The sequence below is a fragment of the Podarcis raffonei genome, chromosome 1, assembly GCF_027172205.1.
Source record: "Podarcis raffonei isolate rPodRaf1 chromosome 1, rPodRaf1.pri, whole genome shotgun sequence".
In the NCBI taxonomy this organism is placed as follows: domain Eukaryota; kingdom Metazoa; phylum Chordata; class Lepidosauria; order Squamata; family Lacertidae; genus Podarcis; species Podarcis raffonei.
Genome location: NC_070602.1, coordinates 97,420,762 through 97,440,377, shown reverse-complemented (window position 1 = coordinate 97,440,377; position 19,616 = coordinate 97,420,762). Strand labels below are relative to the sequence as shown.

At 39.7% G+C, this 19,616-nt stretch overlaps 1 protein-coding gene across 4 annotated transcripts in view; it reads right to left on the bottom strand.

Annotated features, from left to right (window-relative positions):
* THSD7B (thrombospondin type 1 domain containing 7B) overlaps positions 1–19,616 on the bottom strand; it is a 367,181-nt gene that overhangs the window by 97,840 nt on the left and 249,725 nt on the right. For all 4 annotated transcript variants that reach the window (XM_053405725.1, XM_053405703.1, XM_053405718.1 and 1 more), the window contains one exon: positions 9,677–9,871. In XM_053405725.1, coding sequence (XP_053261700.1) covers positions 9,677–9,871 — 195 coding nt within the window. The remainder of the gene's footprint in view (positions 1–9,676; positions 9,872–19,616) is intronic.

The following is a 19,616-nucleotide window of genomic DNA, read 5'->3' as shown; positions in this document are numbered from 1 at the left end:
GGCATGGGTATTATTATACCGTTTTCTGATTATTCTTGCCTGTGTGTGTGTGTGTGTGTGTGTGTATAGAGTTTACACTATAATGGCTTTCACTGTGATGCCTGTATTTAAAAACCAACAGGAATTCTCATTCTCCCTGAAGCCATGGCTTACCAATACATATAGTTAAATTCTTATCACAAAACACTGAATGGCCATTTTGCAGTAGAGTAACATTTATGGTTCTGCTTTTTTTTACACCTGGTATTATACCCTAAAGTAATTCTCTTGTGAGTTATAACAGTGATATGCTAGAGGCGGCATTTCCACCTTTAATAATATAAAAGCCAACGTTATATTATTCCTTAAAAAAAACAAAAACATTTTGCCATATAATAGAGGGGGTAAGTGGATTCTCTTTTGCAATTGTTTGATCTTGCTGTATTTACTAGAGCAAAGCAGTAAGCACTTTAATGTCAAATGGAGAGTCAGATCCGGTTATTGCTGCCTAAGGTTGAAGTACAGTGGCAATGGTGCCCAGGCAAAGGATTTGATATTAGCCTGATGCTCTTGAAAGCTCAGGTTTGGTCCTTGACCTGCATGTGTTTCTACCATGCTCATAGGGTAATGTTCTGTGCAAATGCATAGAGGACTGAACTGCATCTTCCTCTTCTTCTTCAGAGAACACCCCCCCACACACACACTATTTGGGTCTCTGTGCATGCATGCATTCACATCAAGTGGTCACTGTAAATAGCTATACTGTGCATTGACTAAATGCACAAAGTGAATCTGAGGATTGGCACCAACATGGAAATATAGGTAACTGAGAGAAATAAACTAAAAATGAACTGGGGTCCCTCAACCAGATCCATCAAAAACTGAAACTCATTGAGCATTGGGTTGTTGTTTAACTAGATTGCTAACGGGCCCCTGGTTTCCCCAAATCTCAGACCATTCCATCCTTTCTTCCAACTGCTCACATGATTATTTTCCCTTCCCCCCAAGCCCTTCTAAAAAAGGTAAAGGTAAAGGACCCCTGACAGTTAAGTCCAGTCGCAAATGACTCTAGGGTTGCGGCACTCATCTCACTTTACTGGCTGAGGGAGCCGACGTTTGTCCGCAGAAAGTTTTTCCGGGTCATGTGGCCAGCATGACTAAGCTGCTTCTGCAAAACCAGAGCAGCGCACAGAAATGCTGTTTACTTTCCCACTGGAGTGGTACCTATTTATCTACTTGCACTTTGATGTGCTTTTGAACTGCTAGGTTGGCAGGAGCAGGGACCAAGCAACAGGAGCTCACCCCATCACGGGGATTCAAACTGCCAACCTTCTGATTGGCAAGCCCTACGCTCAGTTGTTTAGACCACAGCACCACCTACGTCCTCCTACTGAGGGACAAATCTTGCCTTGTGAGATAGTCAGCATGGTGGCTTATCCCTGAGAGCTTCTCCAGACTTCCACCTGTCCCATGATATGGGTCGGAGCACTTTTTAAGCTTTCTCCTGAAAAAACACACTCTTTACCACTGAATTGGGCAAACAGCCATCTAGAGAAAACCCAATAACTGTTTGGTCCAATTCAGTGGTAAACTGCAGGTTTCCCTGGGGGAGCTGTGGACGATTCCTGAATGGGAGAGGCCTCTCTGGTAGACCTCTCCCATTCAAAAAAGAACTGGCAACAGCCCACAATGTACGCCCCCCTCCTTTGAGCAGGGACTGTGCATAAGCAAAATCCGGGTGGGCAGTCCACTCAAGGTGGACTGAATTGAACACTTTGGTTTGTCAAAGAAAGAAAGAAAGAAAGAAAGAAAGAAAGAAAGAAAGAAAGAAAGAAAGAACCGAGTAGGGAAATTTACCTACATAAGTGCCCATATTCAATTTCTCATGACACCCCTAATTGAGAGTGCTGAGATGACTGATGATTCATTTCTCTGTGGTGCTAAACAGAATAGATTCCAATCCTTCCTGGAATATACTCACTTAGAGACATTGTCAGCCATCTGGGTGAACTACTTAAGCAGTACATTAGACAAGAGGAGTTCAAATGGTGCTACACTTACACCTTCTCTCACTAATTAAAGCAAGGATTTTTTTCCTTTTTGTTAATCAATATTTTAGAGCATTCAGCGGGATGGGACTGCCCACAACAACACAATAGGGTATGTCAGTATAGTCCTCTTGAGGCATTTAGCCTGAACACACAATGGCAACAAGTATGTGCGCTGCCCATGTTCCCAACATCTCTGTGTGTCCGCCTAGTCCTCTCCACTCGCTTATGACTTTTAGCATGAGGGACTCAAGGGAACTTGCAAGTACTTACTTACTTACTTATTCAAACCTTTATTAGGCATTATACAAATAAAACGATAAAAGAGAAAGAAACATATAAAAGCCTTGAGATATAAACAGAAAGGCAGCAGTTGGCTACATACATATATATATATATACATATAAAATCAGTGGTTTTCCTTGTTAACCTGCTCCTTGGAGGACTGCTACCAAAAACTCGGCTACCCCCGCCGTTACCCTTTGGTCAACGTCGGATAGGCAGAATCCCACACATTCACCTTGTTGGGGCTCCAGACCACCCAGAAGAGGGGACAGCACGCGTTGACGGAGCGTACTGTACAATGGGCACTGAAAGAGAATGTGCTCTACCGTGTCCGGGACATTCATAGAACATCTGCAGAATCTCTTATTTCTAGGGATGTTTTGATATCTTCCCCTGACAAATGCTGAGGGAAAAACATTCAAACGGGCCAGCATAAAAGCCCTACGTTGGGCTGGAATTATTAATTTGGTGACGTAATTGGCTCTGCTATCTAAGATATTTAAATCATAGAATATGGGCGAACAAATTTTGTTTACAGCTGCCATAATATTTTGCCTCTCGACATCCTTTAGTCTAGTTAGGATATTATGGAAAATGTATTGCTCATTAGAATTGTACAGGGGCTCCAGCTCGATGCCTAAAGATTCAATCTTTTTTTCGAGGTACTGATACCATCTTGATTTGTAGGAGTCTTTGAGCAAATCAGCGAGCAGACTTGATGGAGGGCAGCGAAAATGGCAGCGTAACCAGTACTTTATTGAGGTGGACCAGGCCCAATATTCCATTGTGTGTATGCCTATTTCTGCACACATTGTTTCATATTTGATCACAGCTGGGAGTCCAAGAATACGTCTCAGGAAGCTGGAGTGAATCTTTTTTAAATCACTATTATATGCTTGGACCCATAGCGGGATTCCATAGAGTATCTGGGATTGCACTTTTGTTTGGAATATCTGATTGGCCGCAGGAATAAATTGATTGCCTTTCTGATAATAAAAACGGGCAACAGCTGATGAGGTGCACTTTGCCTGTTTTATGGCATTTGTGCAATGATTTGCCCACCCTAAATTGCTCTGGAATAAGATTCCCAGATACCTATAGATTTTCACTTGTTGAATTTCCTGCCCTCTTATTTTCCATTTCTCTAATTTCCAACCATTCGAGAAGACCAAAATTTTTGTCTTCTCGTAATTTATAGAGAGCTTGTTACATTCGCAGTAAAGGATCAGAGAAGATATAAGGCGTTTCAGACCCAAGCTCGTTAATGATAGTAGAACAGCATCGTCTGCGTATAATAATAGAGAAACTGGTTTCTGATTAAGTTTAGGGGCATGTGATTCTATTTTTTGAAGGTGATCTGGCAAATCTGATAAAAATAAATTAAATAGGAAGGGGGCAAGAATACACCCTTGTTTTACCCCTTTCGAGTTTGGGATGTCTGATGAAAGGTGACCTTTGGTGTTAAGTTTGACTTGACAGATATTGGAAGAGTATAAATTTTTTATTAGGATCAATAAGCGCTGATCAATTTTTAATTCTGCGAGTTTCCTCCACAGCTTTGGGCGGTCAATTGAGTCAAATGCACCACGAAAATCTACAAAAGCAGCATATATCTTAGATTGCCTTTGAGATCTGTATTTTTCAACCAAATGCATAAGTATAAGGCAATGGTCTAATGTAGAGCAACCTTTGGAGAAACCTATTTGTTCTTTCCCTGGTAAATTTAGATTTTTCATCCAGGTAAGGAGTTTAGATAAAAGGTGCTTAGCGTAGATTTTCCCTATCACTGATAATAGGCTTATCGGTCTATAATTCCTTGGTTCTTTTGGGTCGCCATTTTTAAAGATTGGGATAATTATTGATCTTAACCATATCTCAGGTATGATCCCATATTTATCTATGAGAGTAAACAATTGAGCTAAGGGTTCTGCCCACCAATCTATATAGGTCTTAAATAATTCTATTGGTAGACCGTCTGGCCCAGGAGATTTCCCCGATTTGAAATTTTTAACTATCTCTCTAATTTCCTCTTCTTCTACCCTTGGCCACTCCTGGAGTTTATTGATTTTATTTTTAGTGGTTTCATTTCCTTTAAGTTCACTGTGTAGATTGTTAAATACCGATGTAAAATATTGGGACCATTTGGATTCTGCAATTGGTGGTAGAGTTAGTTGATTTTCGGGTTTCAATCCTCCGTACACTAGGTTCCAGAACGCTTTGTTATTTTTACTCTGAATTGAGTCGAGTAATTGTAGCCATTTTTGGGTTGCATATTTCTGTTTCTTTTCGGCCAGAATGTAATGATATTTTCTTTTTTCATCAAGATAAGAGGGCTCTAGTTTAGTGCGATTATTTTTAAATGTTTGGCGCAGTTTTCTTTTTAGCTGGAAACATTCATCGTCAAACCAAGGGCTAGCGCTATGTTTAAGTACCCAAACTTTAGGTGGAGTACTAAGTTCTACGAACATTTGGAAGATCTCATTATAAATTTTCGGAATATCGCTGTAGGAATTAGTGGTCTTTAAGTTGGATAATACTTGTTTTCTCAGGTTGGCTGTAAGTTTTTGCCCCACTACTGCACTCATTTCCTGGGACCATTTTAATTGGGTCATTTGTTTGTATTGAGAGGGTTCTATAATATTGTGCTTGGTTATCTTGGTTTCATCCTTTAAGTTAATAGACAACAATAATGGCTGATGGTCGCTTTCAGTACGCGTTCCAATTTTGAGGTCCATGATCGAATTTATAATATTATAAGGGACAAGAATATAGTCGATGACACTGCATCCTCGGGGGGAGAAGTATGTAAACTCCCCGCTTCTATCGCCTTTTGTTGAACCGTTCACAATCTGCAAATTAAAGTTGTTACATAATTCAAGTAGGCGTAAGCCTTCGTTGTTTACAACCCTATCTCTGGAGAATCGTCCTATTTTCAAGGCATGTGCGATATCATTATCAGTATTCCAATTTAGTTTGCTACATAGTTGTTCATTGTTGGTTCCCACTCTGGCATTAAAATCACCTGCTATTATCAATGAGGCATTTGGGTATTTATCGGTCAAATTTTCTATATAAAAGGTTAGTTGTGACCAATTTTCACTGTTGCTGTTGTTTTTGGATGGGGGGATATAGACATTTACAAGTAGCAAAGTATCGTCTTTTTGGGTTAAAAGTAGGGCTTGTGCAAGTGGCAAGCATTTTTCTAACTGCTTGATTTCAAACCCTAAGTTGTCTTTGATCATACAACAGAACCCTGCTTTCGGCCGGCCCTTCGTGTTTATTTTCAATGCGGGTTTCGTATAGGAGGAGAATCCATTGATTTTAATATCTCTAGTTGACCATGTTTCTTGTAGAAGTATTAATTCAAGATCTTTAAAGAAGTTCATTAGGTCTGGGTCTCCGTCTTTGTTTCCCCACCCTGCAATATTCCAGGACAGCAAGCGTAGGATCCGTTTTTGAGTTGGTGGCTGGTTGACAGCATTTAGTCATTCTAATTCTGTTATTGAGTCCAGCGAGGGATTTTGTCTTGTGCCGATACAGCCATTTGTCGCTACTTTCGGTGGGGAACATAATGGTGGATCTTTTAGATTCTTTTTTAAAGTGCGGGAAATTAGAATTTCCTCCCTTTCTTGATTTTCTTCCTTAGCTGTTCCTTGTTCCTGAGAGATTTCTGTGGTTGGTGGGCTATTATGGACAGTAGGATTGTTTTCGGTCTCTACTTCCATTTCTTTGGTTTCATTTGGTGTTGAGCTCAGTGTGTCAGGTCTGTTGGAGGTCATCTTTTGTTCGGCAATGTTAGAATCCTTTGTAGTACTTAAATAAGGGGTACCTATTTCGTTTGGAGCTAGTATTTGATATCTCAGCCAGGAATTTGTGGTCTCGTTGCTGGAGTTTTTCCTTGTCATTTCATATTTTAAAGGAGGCTGGATTTGAAGCTCTGCATCTATACATTTGAAAGTTCCATTAGTAGCTCTCTTTTTGACTATGCATTTTGGGGAGAGGGCTGGTAGGTATGAGGTTTGATTGTGTATTGTTTCTACTGCATTTTGTTGGCCTTGTTGGTGAATTTCGGTCAATCTGGCCTGTAGTTTCGTCAGTTTACTGAGTATGCTTGTTTGTTCTTTATCTGGTAAGTTGGTAAAGTTATTCAGCAGATCTTCTTCTTCTGGGACTGTCCAGTCTGTTGTGTCAAGGGCGAGGCTGTTAATTGATGCTACAATCGCATGATTTGGGAGCTTAGATTTTTCTTGCGTGATTTCTCGGGTAGCTGGCAGCGGTTTCTCCCATCTACTGGGTTCTTCCACGGGAGTAGGGCAGATATCGGCTTCTGTTGGAATGGCCTTGTTCAACTTGTTCTGTCTTTTAGATGCAATCAATGGTCTGAGCGATATATCTTCAAAGTGTCGACGTGGAATAATTCCTTTCTGGGCTAAATGAGCCTTTTCCCTTAAGATTTTGGTTGGGATTCTATGACTACCAAATCTTAGTAGTACTTTTTTGGAATATCCATCGTTAGTGAGCCTCTTGACTGCTTTTAAGTCAATCCTTCCCCCCTCAAGGCCTAGGAGCAGATTTAGATGATGTCTGGCCCAGAAGGATGACTCCCAGTAAGGTAGGGGCCCTCTGTATGGAAAAATGTGGAGAACAATCTCACATGGCCTCAGTATCAAGTTGACTGAGTGAGGGGGGCTTCCTCTGATTTTTGGTTGGTTTAGAGGTATAAATTTGTATTTGTTCTGTTTATCTCCAGGGCTTGTTAAGGATGGCAAAAAGGGAGTGAGTTGCCTCCTTTCATCTGGGTTATCCAGCTTCTTGAAGATGTTTTGTAATTGTTCAAAGATTTTTTGAACTGTTTGAGCAGTCAGTAGGCAGCATTCCTCCAGCAGCTCCACCTTTCTATCAATTAGTACTTGTGCCTCGGTTATGGGAGTAGTAGCCTTGTCCTCGTTTATTCCTAGGGATATCTCTTCAACTGTCTTTCCATGTAAAGAGTTGAGAGAGTTTTTGGGAGGAGATATGTGCTGTTTTTGAAGTAGCAGATACTTATCTAGATTACTCTGTTTGAAACCAGAGGGCTCTGCGTCAGTTTCTGTGTCAAGACACCTGAGTCTTTTGGCTCTTCTCATTGCAGATTCTTCTTAAATCAATGAGATCAGACTTCTAAATAGAGTGATAAAGTATTAAAGTTCTCAGGTCGCAATCTCGTTCAATTTTCATTCCCATGTAAATATCATAAATATCATAAATAACATAAGGGGAACATGGGAGGAAAGAGAGAGAGTGGGAGGAGAAAAGAAGCCAGAGGTTTATGAGCAGGACATAAATCCTCCGTAGTAAATTCCAGAGTTCAAGGGGTCCTAGTGTTCTTCAGATTAAAGTTCAAATAAACAGTCGTAAAATAAGTCCCAGAAACGTCGATAAGTTCCCAAAGTTAGGGAAAGTTAGAAAAAGTTCTTTTTCCGAATATTTCTTTAATTTCTTTGGGTCGTATTTCCAACTTGGTATTCACTCAGTCAGGCAAAGAGATACATTCCTTCCTCCACCTTGCGACTTTGTAGCCTGCGCCATTTTAGTCCTCTACCGAGGTGAACTCCTAAATTAAATCGTCTAACATCCGACGTTCTCTTAGTGTATTTTTAAATTTTGTAGCATTAAAAATCAACTTGCAAGTATGCTCAGCATGCTGAGTTTTCTAGGTGTGGTCATCTGAATGCACTCAGAAGCCCACTTCAGACCCTCACACTCAACATGGCCTTGGAACAGGGACATCAGGGGAAGGATGTCATGAATCCCCTATGTCCCCAGGAGGCACACCTAAAGGATGATGTTGATCCTCACATCAAAATTGGGAGGCTGGGGAAATGGTAGGAGTTACAATCTCTCTCTGCCAAATCCACTTTGCATGTCTCTTAGGTCTTTGCTTTCTTAATTAAAGCCATGCAACAGGGCAGAGTGTAGGAAGGGAAGGCTTATCTCTTCCCTCCCAAATTCAACTGGAACTAAAATAATCCTCTCCTGCACAACTAGAACACATAGGAGGGAGGGGGGAACTTGTCATTGGAACTAATGGGAATATTTCTTCCTAGAAATGGGGCAGGGCAGATTTTCTTTCTGAACAAAGAAATAGCCCCCCCCCCTTCTGACACACTGAATTTTTTTGTAAGGATGCCCTCTTACACCTGTAATGAATAAAAGTAGGAAGGGAGAGAGAGAGAGAGCTACATGCTGCACATTAAAGTTTATGTTTAGTCTGGCCATTAGTGAGTTCATAGCTGTCATGGTATTTGAACTGAGCACTTCCTGTGTCGGGGTGCAGTTAGATATAAACAGATTTCCTGTTCCATTGATTAGCCTTATAATCACTCTAATACCCTAGTTCTCAACAGAGAGCACATTTCAACGACAACAGCTCAATGCTACACTAGCTGTCAAAAAAAGAGTGCATCACAGCAACACAGAAGTGCTGTTCTCCACTGACAATCCGTTTGTGAAGTGCTGTCCAGCGGATCTTTGCTAAGCGGCCTCTAGGCTGTTTTCTCTGAGAGACAAATATGTTTTAGTGCTGTGCCAGGTATGTCACTTTCCAGACAATCCTTCATATCCCCAAATGATTCATGTAGTCTGACAACAGAGGAATAGTTCAGGCAAGAGGTGTTGCCTATGGATGGACACAGAGAACGGTGACTGGTTGTGACCAGTTAGGCTAGCTGAAGGGTTTGTGCATGAAAAAAAGCAATAAAAGTTGGGGCTACCTGTGGACTGATGGGACATAAGAATGTAATAAGAGTGTGGCTGGATCAAACCTAGGGCTTGTTCACTGTTTCCTACAACTAAGATGTGAGGGCAACAGCACACACTTTTCTTGTGTTTTCCAGCAACTGGTATTTGGAGTGATGCTGCCACTCATCCATTTGGCCACACGACTAGTAGCCAGTCATAGTCTGGCTACTATGAAACCTTGTTGATGGGCTACCATTATAAAAAAATGATGACGACTAGAATCCCATTTGGTCTGTCAGTGACAGCCAAGTTTTGTACTTTGCTGTCGTTTTGTAACCAAAACCACTGCTTTGATTGTATTAGTTTAAGCGAGCCCCTTCCTGTGTTGACTTTGAAACTGTGGTGGTTGAGATACTCAGTGGCCACTTCTATGTCTCTCCTGGCCAAACTCCTGCAGTGGCACAGTGGTGGAGCACGAATTTCAATAATTATAACTGTATTGTGCTATTTCAACATAAATGTAAAGCACCTTCTATGAACAATGCCCTAACTGTATCTGACAAATTTTCAAAGTCTACACCAAAGTCATTTCGAAACAAAAGGACTAAAGGATAAAGTATAAAAGTATAAAATATTGATACTACCTGTGAGGGTTCGTCTTCTACTTCGCGTTGATTCACAGTCTGAAGCACATGCGGAAAATTTAGACCAAGGGGTGAATGTGCAGTCATCTTTGCAAGGAATGAGGCAGTCCTGAACAAGGGATGGCATAGGTTCTGCCCACTTCAAGCACTCACTGACATCTACTGAATGGTTGCTTTCCAAGACACATGTAACAACTGGACAAAATAAATGCACAAAAGAAAACAGTGAGTGCTGCAGAGGCATAGAAAAAGTTAAGAAGCAAGTATCTATAGTGTGTTCCTTCCAACCAAGATCTCAAAAGCACTGAACTAATGAAGTCAATAACATTTTTTAAATCTGTATACAGGTTATTTAAAAAGATGCTTGTTTGTTTTTCAGAACTGAAAGTACATAGGCCCCTTGAACAAAGAATGCATAGCTTAATGTAGTGATGAAATGATTAATACACATTCTGATGTATTCTGTCCCATGACCCCAACGACAGAACTTTTGGGGGACACTGGTGTTTCTATAGAGCACTGCTTCCCATAACAGATTGTCTTTTCTGAACTGCACAAACACAGCAGAAGGATCTTGGCATTTAAATTATTTGCAACAAGGAAGGAGTCTCAAAGTCTCCATGTGCTCAAAGGACACAGAAACACGAGCATGGCCTATTGGCACTATTAACTCCATATATATATATATATATATATATATATATATATATATATATAAAACAACATTTATTTATGTGCATAGAATGCTGTGGATCTGCCTGCAGCAACTAAACTTGCAAGCTACATTACACAACAGTTTTCCTCAGCTGCCCTATTAATAATAGCTTCTTGTCCACCAGTTTGTTAGCCAGTTCTATGGCAAAGTAGTACGAGAGGTATATTAAGAATAATTTCCCCCCTTATTTCCACAGGCTGTTATTGCTGACACTTTACAGTGCACTCTCACAGAGGTTGCAGTGATATTTGACCCAGTTCACTTTGACCCAAAAATTGTACAGAATTGGGGATTTGGAAGGGACTGCTGGAATTCAAAATGATTTCCAGGTATAAGTGTGCTCCATATGATCATGAACCCAGCTAAAGTGTGTCATTTTGGTTACTCAAATTTCACCCTGAATGAATTGATTTTAGGCAATGAAATTTAGGGTTTTTTTTAAAAAATGTAAGCTGATATGTTTTGATTAAATACTTTAAAAAAATGAGGCTAGATCTTAAGATGGCAAGATTCCTCCTGAGAACGCTGTCCCATATTAATGGCTGGTTCTTTTCTCACACATTACAATTCAGCTCCAGCGATCTAGTTAAGCTCTATGATTTCATGTTAGGCTGATATTTTGTCCTATAAAGCTGTGGAATGATGCAATAATTGGACTGAGATTCTATTACATCTTCAACAAGCTGGCTGCATCATTACGAAGATTACTGATTAATCCACACTTTAACGGCTATCTGTGTTGTTTTCATTGCCTCTGAAGTGGATTGGAATTGCAAAATGAGAAGAAAAGGGAATAAAGTTAAACGCATGTTTATATATACACACACAATTTTTTTATTAAATAAATAAATAAAAAGCTGGAATAGATTTATTTGGATGAAAGTTATATCAGTGAAGCAAAATAACAACTTGAAAACATTGGGGATTCTGCCCCCCCCCCGCCATGTCAAGACAATACTTTAATCAGTCTGCACAGACCCAGCAGAACCTTAAATCAATATTTTAATAATGACTCCTAAAATGCTAATAGTTAAATTGTGATTGCTTTGTCTCTTAAATTCTCTCTTAACTGGCAGTGCATCCAGCAGTCGACATAAAGGTTACCCTTGTCAGTGAAGAGGGATATCCTCTCTAGAAGATTAAATGTTATAAATGAAGGTACTCATTATCTCTGGGAGTACTAGACCCATATATGCATGCCTTTTCTCTTTTATATGGTCTAAAAATTATGTACTACACATCTGTGTGTTCTGAACAGAGGACAGCAACCCCACCTATTTCTTGTATGTAGAAAGAAGCTACCAGATCAGCTCCTGTAGTAAACTAACATTTCCCCATATATAATACTGATTGTAAGAAGGAATGCCACTTCTAAAAAATCTAGGTAGTTGTATCCTTGGGCTGTATTCAACAATGTCACTACATTAGTGGAACAATTTCCACTCTCACAATGGAACTGCAGTTCTCTTTCCTCACACCATGTACCACTAGTAACCCCCTCCCTCCAAAAAAAAAATAATGGACGCACAGAGGGAGGAGAGGGAAAGGAAATCCCACTGTGTGGGCAGAAGTCATTCTGCTCATGGAATGGCTTTGTTGGATCCAGCCCTCTGTATTTATATCTTTCATGCTTCTCTCTGAAATCCAGTATTAGTTTACATTATAAGAATACAAAAGCTTTCCTTTAGTTCTATATAAATTTTCACAGTCCTGCAACCTGACCATAGATGTGAGCTGTTATTACACTCAAAAGAAATTAAAAGAAATTAAAAGAAAAAGTAGTGACTGGACCAGCAAACACCTGCTGTCTTAAAGTCGCACTTGAAAAAATACACCTAAGTAGTAGGAAACCCATGATGAACCTCATAATGGAATGATTATACCAAATGAATGACAAAGAAAGATAAGCACGGAAACGGACTTTCATTAATCTTTCACCCCTTAGCAGCCATCCTCTCAAACCGAACATGTTAATCTTAGAACATTTTGCCCCACCAGACACTGCAGAAAAGTAGGAAGGTGCTACTCTTTTGAATTCCTGGGTGTGCTTTGAATAGTACAGAATGTTGGATCATTGAAAGGGATTAGGAATTTCAGTGAGCAAGTTAGTGTTTGTGGCCCAGGGTTTTATTTGCATAGCTGTCTCTTTCTCAACATGCGTATCAGACTTGGAATATAGCATCTGTAAGCTCTAAAGTTTAATTACAATTCGTTCTCATCAAATGTAGATTTCAGAGATTTTGCTATAAAACTTTTTATGGTAGAATCGAATGGATTTTATGTATTTGGTATTCTGAAATGCTGAGCAAATCTTTAAACAAGCTTTATTGTAACTTCTAGCTATTGAAATAGTAGGCATTTTTCACACTTTGCATTCATTGCTCCCACAAATTGAACTGAATAAAAATATCCCGTGGATTTTCGTAGTGTTGAGTACATTGCATTCATTGGCCTACATTCTGAATATAATTGAATATCTGAATAGTGCTGAAGAAAGCAACCCTCAAGTTTGAGCAAATCTATGTATGCATGCTTTGCTAGAAAAGAATAAGCCAACTATAAGCTTTGGATGTCCACTCCTCCTTCGAAAATCATTTGCAATTTTCAGAAGGCAGAAGGTCATTCCTACAGCTCCCATAGAAATGAATGATTTGGCCTTCACTGAAAACATTTGCCAATATCTGTTCAAGGTGCAAGAAGGACACTGAGGCAACTTTGCCTTCAAATTGATGACACAGAAATTTCTATGATTTTGCTGTTTTATTTGCACTGGTTTTCCAAGTCTGAGCTACAAAGAGGAAAGTATTGGAGAATTTCCCTTTTTAAGACAGAGCTAACCAAGTCTTGACTGATTTATAGTGCTATAGGTATGGAGAATACACTAGTATTAAAATGTGCAGTAAATCTGCATTAAACCCTTTCATTAGCAGAGTTGCAGTAGCTGGCTCTTATTGATATTATAACAATCTCATAGAATGAAAGGACATTAAAAATGAGCATGCAGAGAGAAATATGTAGAGTGTCATTGACACAAACAGAGTATTTTTCAAAATATTCTGGAGTTCTGAATGCATCACTATCTGAATACCAAACCAGTTGCAGAGATCGGTTTGAAGAGAATGATTCCTGCAATTCAAAGGGCCTTGTGCTGGAAGAATTTCATATTTCCTTCTAAAGTCACACACAAGGTTAGTAGGAGTGCCAGCTTTAGAAAAACCAAGCAAAAAAACAGAATGCGGCCAGATGAAAAGAAACAAACTGGCTTACAGTCACAACCTTCAGCAGCTATAGCTAACAGAAAAATGTTGACAAATGTGGGGAACGAAAAATTCAGCACAGTATATCTAAGAGGACTTTACAATCTCCAGAAGACTTCTGATAATTTATCAAAGGAACACTAACACTCACAGACAGACAGATAGATGGAAAAAAGGGGAAAGGGGAAAATAAGTATACTCCATCAGGCAGCCTTTTTACAGGACTGAGTCTGCATTTAAAAAGGCTAGTGAGAGAAAAGGGGACTGACTGATCGATTGACTGGTAAAGTGAGATGGTAAGAAGTAAATTAAAACACGACAAGTTTGGATAGAAACCAGTAAGTGTTTCTTACTATTTGACATCATTACTAGAACTACGGGGCATTCAATAAAAACAACAGGGAGCAACTTTGAAATATATGAAAGGAAGAGATTTCTTTCCATACATCTTACAATTTGGCGCAAGATGTCCTAATGGCAAGTAATAACTGAGTAAAAAAGATACGAGAGAAAACTGATGGGCATGAAGATATTCAATGGCTATTAACTAAAGCTCACAACCCTTTTGCTGGAGTTGTCTTAAAATGCTGGTATAGTGGGGCCACTGAAAGCTTTCGCAGTATTAACATGCCTCCAGTTTAAAAAATACATGCCACTGTTACTGCTGCTGCTTGTATTAGTAGATGGAAATGTCACCTCCAGGGTTATCTGCAGTATGGTACAATTGCAATTTGATGCTGGAGAATGTTACAACAGCTGTTTGTTCCCAATGCAAAGTTTAATGAACTGCAGGAAGAAATTAGCACCACCTTTTAACATCTGGTTCTTACAATCACTTTACCACTACAGAAACATGAGAAGCCATCAACTCTGAGGCAGACGTAATTCCCTGCTCCCTGCCTGGTCACTTGAAGAGACAGTGCACTGTAGCAGTGGCAGGTCTCAAGGTCTCAAATTTCAGCAGCACCCTATGCAATGCCAACATTCCAAAAATCAATGCCCCTTTCCCTGCCTTTCAATCTATATAATAGTTGTGGCACCCTCTGGGTTGCACGCCCAGTGCAACTGAACCAGTTGTGTTGCCCTAAATATGTCTCTGATTGTAATGGTTAGACTATTTCATGAGGACTGTGGAGACTCAGGTCCAAATCCTTACTCAGTGCCAAAGTTCCCTAGGTGACCTTGGAACAGGCCCTATCCCTCAGTCTAGCTTACCTCACAGGATTGTGAAAATAAAACTGGGAGTAGGATAAAATCATGTACGCCACTTTGAACGTGTTGATGGAACATATATTAAAAACATAACAAAATGTTTTGTTGGATCAGATCAGATACAGAAATAGCTTGCAAGTTAAATATGTTATTTCCTTTAATCAAAGTTTGCTTTTTTTAGATTATGGAATACTCCTAACTGGGAACTGAATTATTCTGATTTGAAGCTGTCACTGGTGAGTAATAATAATAATAATAATAATAATAATAATAATAATAATAATTTTTATTTGTATCCCACCCTCCCCTGCTGGAGCTGGGCTCAGAGCAGCTAACATCATATAAAAACACAATATACATGAAAACAAACAAACAATTGATTAAAATGCATCCCAAAATTAATTCAAATAAATTAAAATTAAAATTAGGCTGGACAAATGGCCATAAGTTAAAATTGAAAGCAGTTACCGGTAATACTCACCAGGACCAACTATTTCCACTGATATTATAAGGACCTGTGAGTGGGCTACATATTATTTCTGGGCAAGTAAAAACCAATGAGCTTTAGTTTTCTCTAGGGACCAACATTTCTCTCAAGCCCCCTGCCACAAATGGTTTAAAGGCAGAGTGAAGACAGCAAACACTTCCTTGCCTGATTTGCACTTCACTGGCAGGCCTGAGAGACAGTCACTCAAAATGACTTCAGCTGCATTACTGGAGTATACTTACACGGCCATAATGGATGCCTTTGAAAGTGATGGACAGTTAGCAGCAGATAATTGAGGCCTTGTGTTCCAAAAGGTTATTGATTCAAAAAGGCTTCTACTCCTTGATATTATCCACCACTGCTTTAATGCCTAAAGCTTTAAGTAAGCCCCTAAGAAAAAAGTTAAGTTAAAAAAAAAGAAAAGGCTTTTTGTTCTAATAATAAAAAGTAATAATTTTTTAATGGTATTGAGGGAACAAATAAGCCATGGTATTTTTGTTCAGTTGTTTCATGGTCACAATTCCTATAAAATTAGTATCACATGGATATCACAATTTCTATAAAATCAATACCACAAGGATACTTCATTATATTCAAAGATGTGAGAGAATCATACCTTGCATTGATATGGCTACAGCAACACTCTCCCATGCTGTATATTTCAATACCACTGATAGGCCAGGCAGTTTTCAACTATCCATCACATTGTGCATGCTAACACACAACAAGCTTTCCCATGACAGCATGTCAAGTGAGTTGACTATACTGCTCTTCCCTACTCAACCATTTCATTCTACGTGACAACTTTGAGTGATATCACAGTGCTGTGTTTCATAATAGTGGCTTCAAATCTAGTGCGCTACTACAAGCCATGTTGGCTCACACCAGCAGCGCAAAGGCTGTATTCCTTATTGCCTGGTGCAGAGTTTGTTGCACCAGGTTATATGAATGTAATGATATAATCCAAATGACTTCATTGTAAAGAAATGTTGGACTTCAAGCTGTTTGATGTCAGGCTTTAAGAGTGTCACCTAAGCATGACCCCAGTCAAGCTTGCAAAAATATACCATTTGCCCGATAATAAATGTTGGAAATGTAAAGAAATTGAAGGTACATTTTTTCACCTTTGGTGGGCGTGCCCGAGGATTAAGGCTTTCTGGGAGACGATTTATAATGAAATAAAAAAGGTATTTAGATACACTTTTGTGAAGAAACCAGAGGCCTTTCTCCTGGGCATAGTTGGCCAATTGGTGTTAAAGAAGGATAGAACTTTCTTTATGTACGCTACAGCAGCAGCAAGAATACTTATTGCAAAGTATTGGAAGACACAAGAATTACCCACCTTGAAAGAATGGCAGATGCAAGTAATTGACTATATGGAAATGGCTGAGATGACTGGCAGAATCCGAGACCAGGGAGAAGAGTTGGTGGAAGAAGATTGGAGGAAATTTAAAATTTATTTACAGAAGTATTGTAAAATGTATGAATGCTGATGACATTGAAATAAAATGAAGGGGTTCTAGTAATAAGAGATAAAAATTATAAATTATAAATTTGGGAGGTAAAATATATAAGGACAAAGTAGTAGGATACGAATTTGCTGAACTAATTGTTAAAAAGGGATATAAAAAAGGGAGGCGTGAGGAAGTCAGGAAAATAAGTTAATTGAAGATGAATAATTAGAAAAGAGTGATTTGTGTTTTTCTTATTTTATGTTTTGTGTGTTGATTGTTCTTTTTTCCCCCCTTGTTAAATGTTTGTATTTTATGTATTGTGAAAGTTTGTATTGCTGTGTTTTATATTTTCTCTGTGTTTTTATTGTTCTACTTTTCTATTGTTAAACTTAATAAAATATTATTTTAAAAAAATAAATAAGAGTGTCGCCTAAGCAACCTGAGGCAACAATTCCTGTTTTGTCTGATTCCCAAAACAAAGCCCCCAAAAGACAATTCATTCTCCTTTCTTCTGCCCACAGTAAACTGTTTATCAAGGGAGAACAAAGAAACTTTATAGAATAGGACAATTTCCTAGGGCAGAATATGGGGCAAGTTGTGAGGAAGAGTCCTTGGTCTTGCTGCCATACACTGCACTTCTATATCATTCCAGCAACTATCCCAGGTAACAGATGAACTGTTCCACTCCACAGATGCTAACGATTCCAGAAGGGTGGGTCATGGCTCCCCAGCAGGTCCCAGTAGTCTTGGGTCATCCAGGAATAGTTATGAGAGTCAACATGGCTTGAGGTACCAGATTTCAAGGCTGAAGCTCTGGTTCCTGAATCTTTTATTATTCTTCAGTCCTGACTTTTGGCCTGTTACTTGCTTTGATCTCCTGGCTTGTCCTTTGCTGCTGACTTGCTCCTTGGCAGTGGTGTAGTGGAGAGGAAACACAAGGAAGCACAACTCCAGGACTTTCTTCTTCTTCTTAGCAGGAGCAATGATGTCATGCTATGACAGCCTCTCCTTGTTTTGGAAAGTGAACAAGGTGATAATAAGGCTGGTCTGTCGCAGGCAGTAATCCCATCTTGGGGTATGTGACAGGCACAGATTCAAGTAATGAAAGGTCAATAGACTGCTAATCACAGTTCAGGATCCAGTAAGCAAAAGTCAGGTCAAATGGCGGTCAGGTTCCAACAGGTCAAAGTCACATAATTCAGAGGATAGGGCCAGATAAGAAGCATCAGCCAAAACAGATGTAAAGGCAAGTGGGTAAAACAGCTAGCACTCTGGATAGCTCCAAGTGATGCATGGGCTCAAGTTAGACAAGGAAGGCTTGAATGTTACTCTAGCAACCAGCAAGTCCTTATGGAGCCTTAAGCAGGATTCCATCTTTCCCCAACCTTAATGAGTGGAGACTTTTCTCTTAAGAGGCCCAGCTTATTTTAAGAGCCATTGACTCTTAAACATGGTGGGCGGAGAGGTTCTATTATAACCTCTGAGCTGGAGTCGTCAGAGTTTGAAGAAAGTAATCCAGTTCTTCAGAGCAGAGAGAAACTGGTTCCTCAGGTGATGGCGCTTCAGAGAAGGTGGGTACATCAAAGACTGGTTCTGAGGTCCATACCTTCTCCCAGTACAGTATATATCCTCTGCATCCACAGCCTCTTTCCTTGAAGACGGGAAGTTAGAACCCTGGGGAAATCAGACAAACCACTGCACTGCAGGAAAAATGTACACTAGATTTTACCTGACCAGCATCATTTTGGAACCAACTCTTATTCTGGATTTATGTGAAAATGAAAGAGTGGGCCCAGCTATTAAGCAGGGTGAGGCCACTGCCGTGGCAGCAGAAGCTCCTGATGCAGCACACCTCTGTGCACCCTGCCTGTCCTCTGTCAGTGACAGAGAAGCACAACAGCCATTGGCACCAATTTCGAGCAAGATCACATCCCACATCTATTTGGGGCAAGATTTCATCCCAAATCGGCATGATCCTGCCCGAAACTGGTGCCAATAGTGGCACCACTTCTCCGCCAATGGAAGATGTGATAGGCAGCAGGCAGGAGTGGCAGCAGCAGATGTGGTGGTGGTGGTGGTAGTGGCAGCGGTGGTAGGGCAGCACTTGCCATTCCACCTCAAGTAGCAAAATGGGTTGTGCCACCCATGAAAAATGTTATACAATTGCTTGAGTTGGTTGAAGACAATTTCAAGACATGCTTTGTGTACGAATGAATGGATACATGTGTTTAATCCTATGTTAGTCTGATCTCAGATTACCTTCTGACATACACATCCCAAACTGGTAAACAGCTAAACCTACTCCAAGGAGTAGTAATAAAAATATATTTTATCTTCCATTACATAAAAAATCAAATACCTTTCTCAGCCATTACAGAACGTTGCCCAGTGTCTGTGAAATGAAAACAAATACTGTGTTGTAAATGGAAGGTCACTCTTAAATGGAAATGTGGGGGGAAAAAGAAAGTGAGGGAAGGAAGGTGATGGTTAAAAGCTTCTGATGTAGAACCTTGAAAATATAATGTATACAGAGCTTTGAATACTATTAACAACAAAATCTAGTTGTGATGTGTGGAAGTTTGCTTTTTTTCTTTTTTTAAGGGAATAATACAAGGCTGCATGTGCAAATCTCCATGTTTTAACACATCTTCTTAAGTATTCTTTATCATGGAGCAATGAAATCCTTTACAGAACTGCTGTCTTCAGAGGAAAATAAATCTCCATCACATACAGGCTGGCAAGGGGAAGATGCTGAAAGATCCATTTCCTATATTGTGTTCTAAAACTTTGATCTCCGCCACAAATAAGGAGAGGC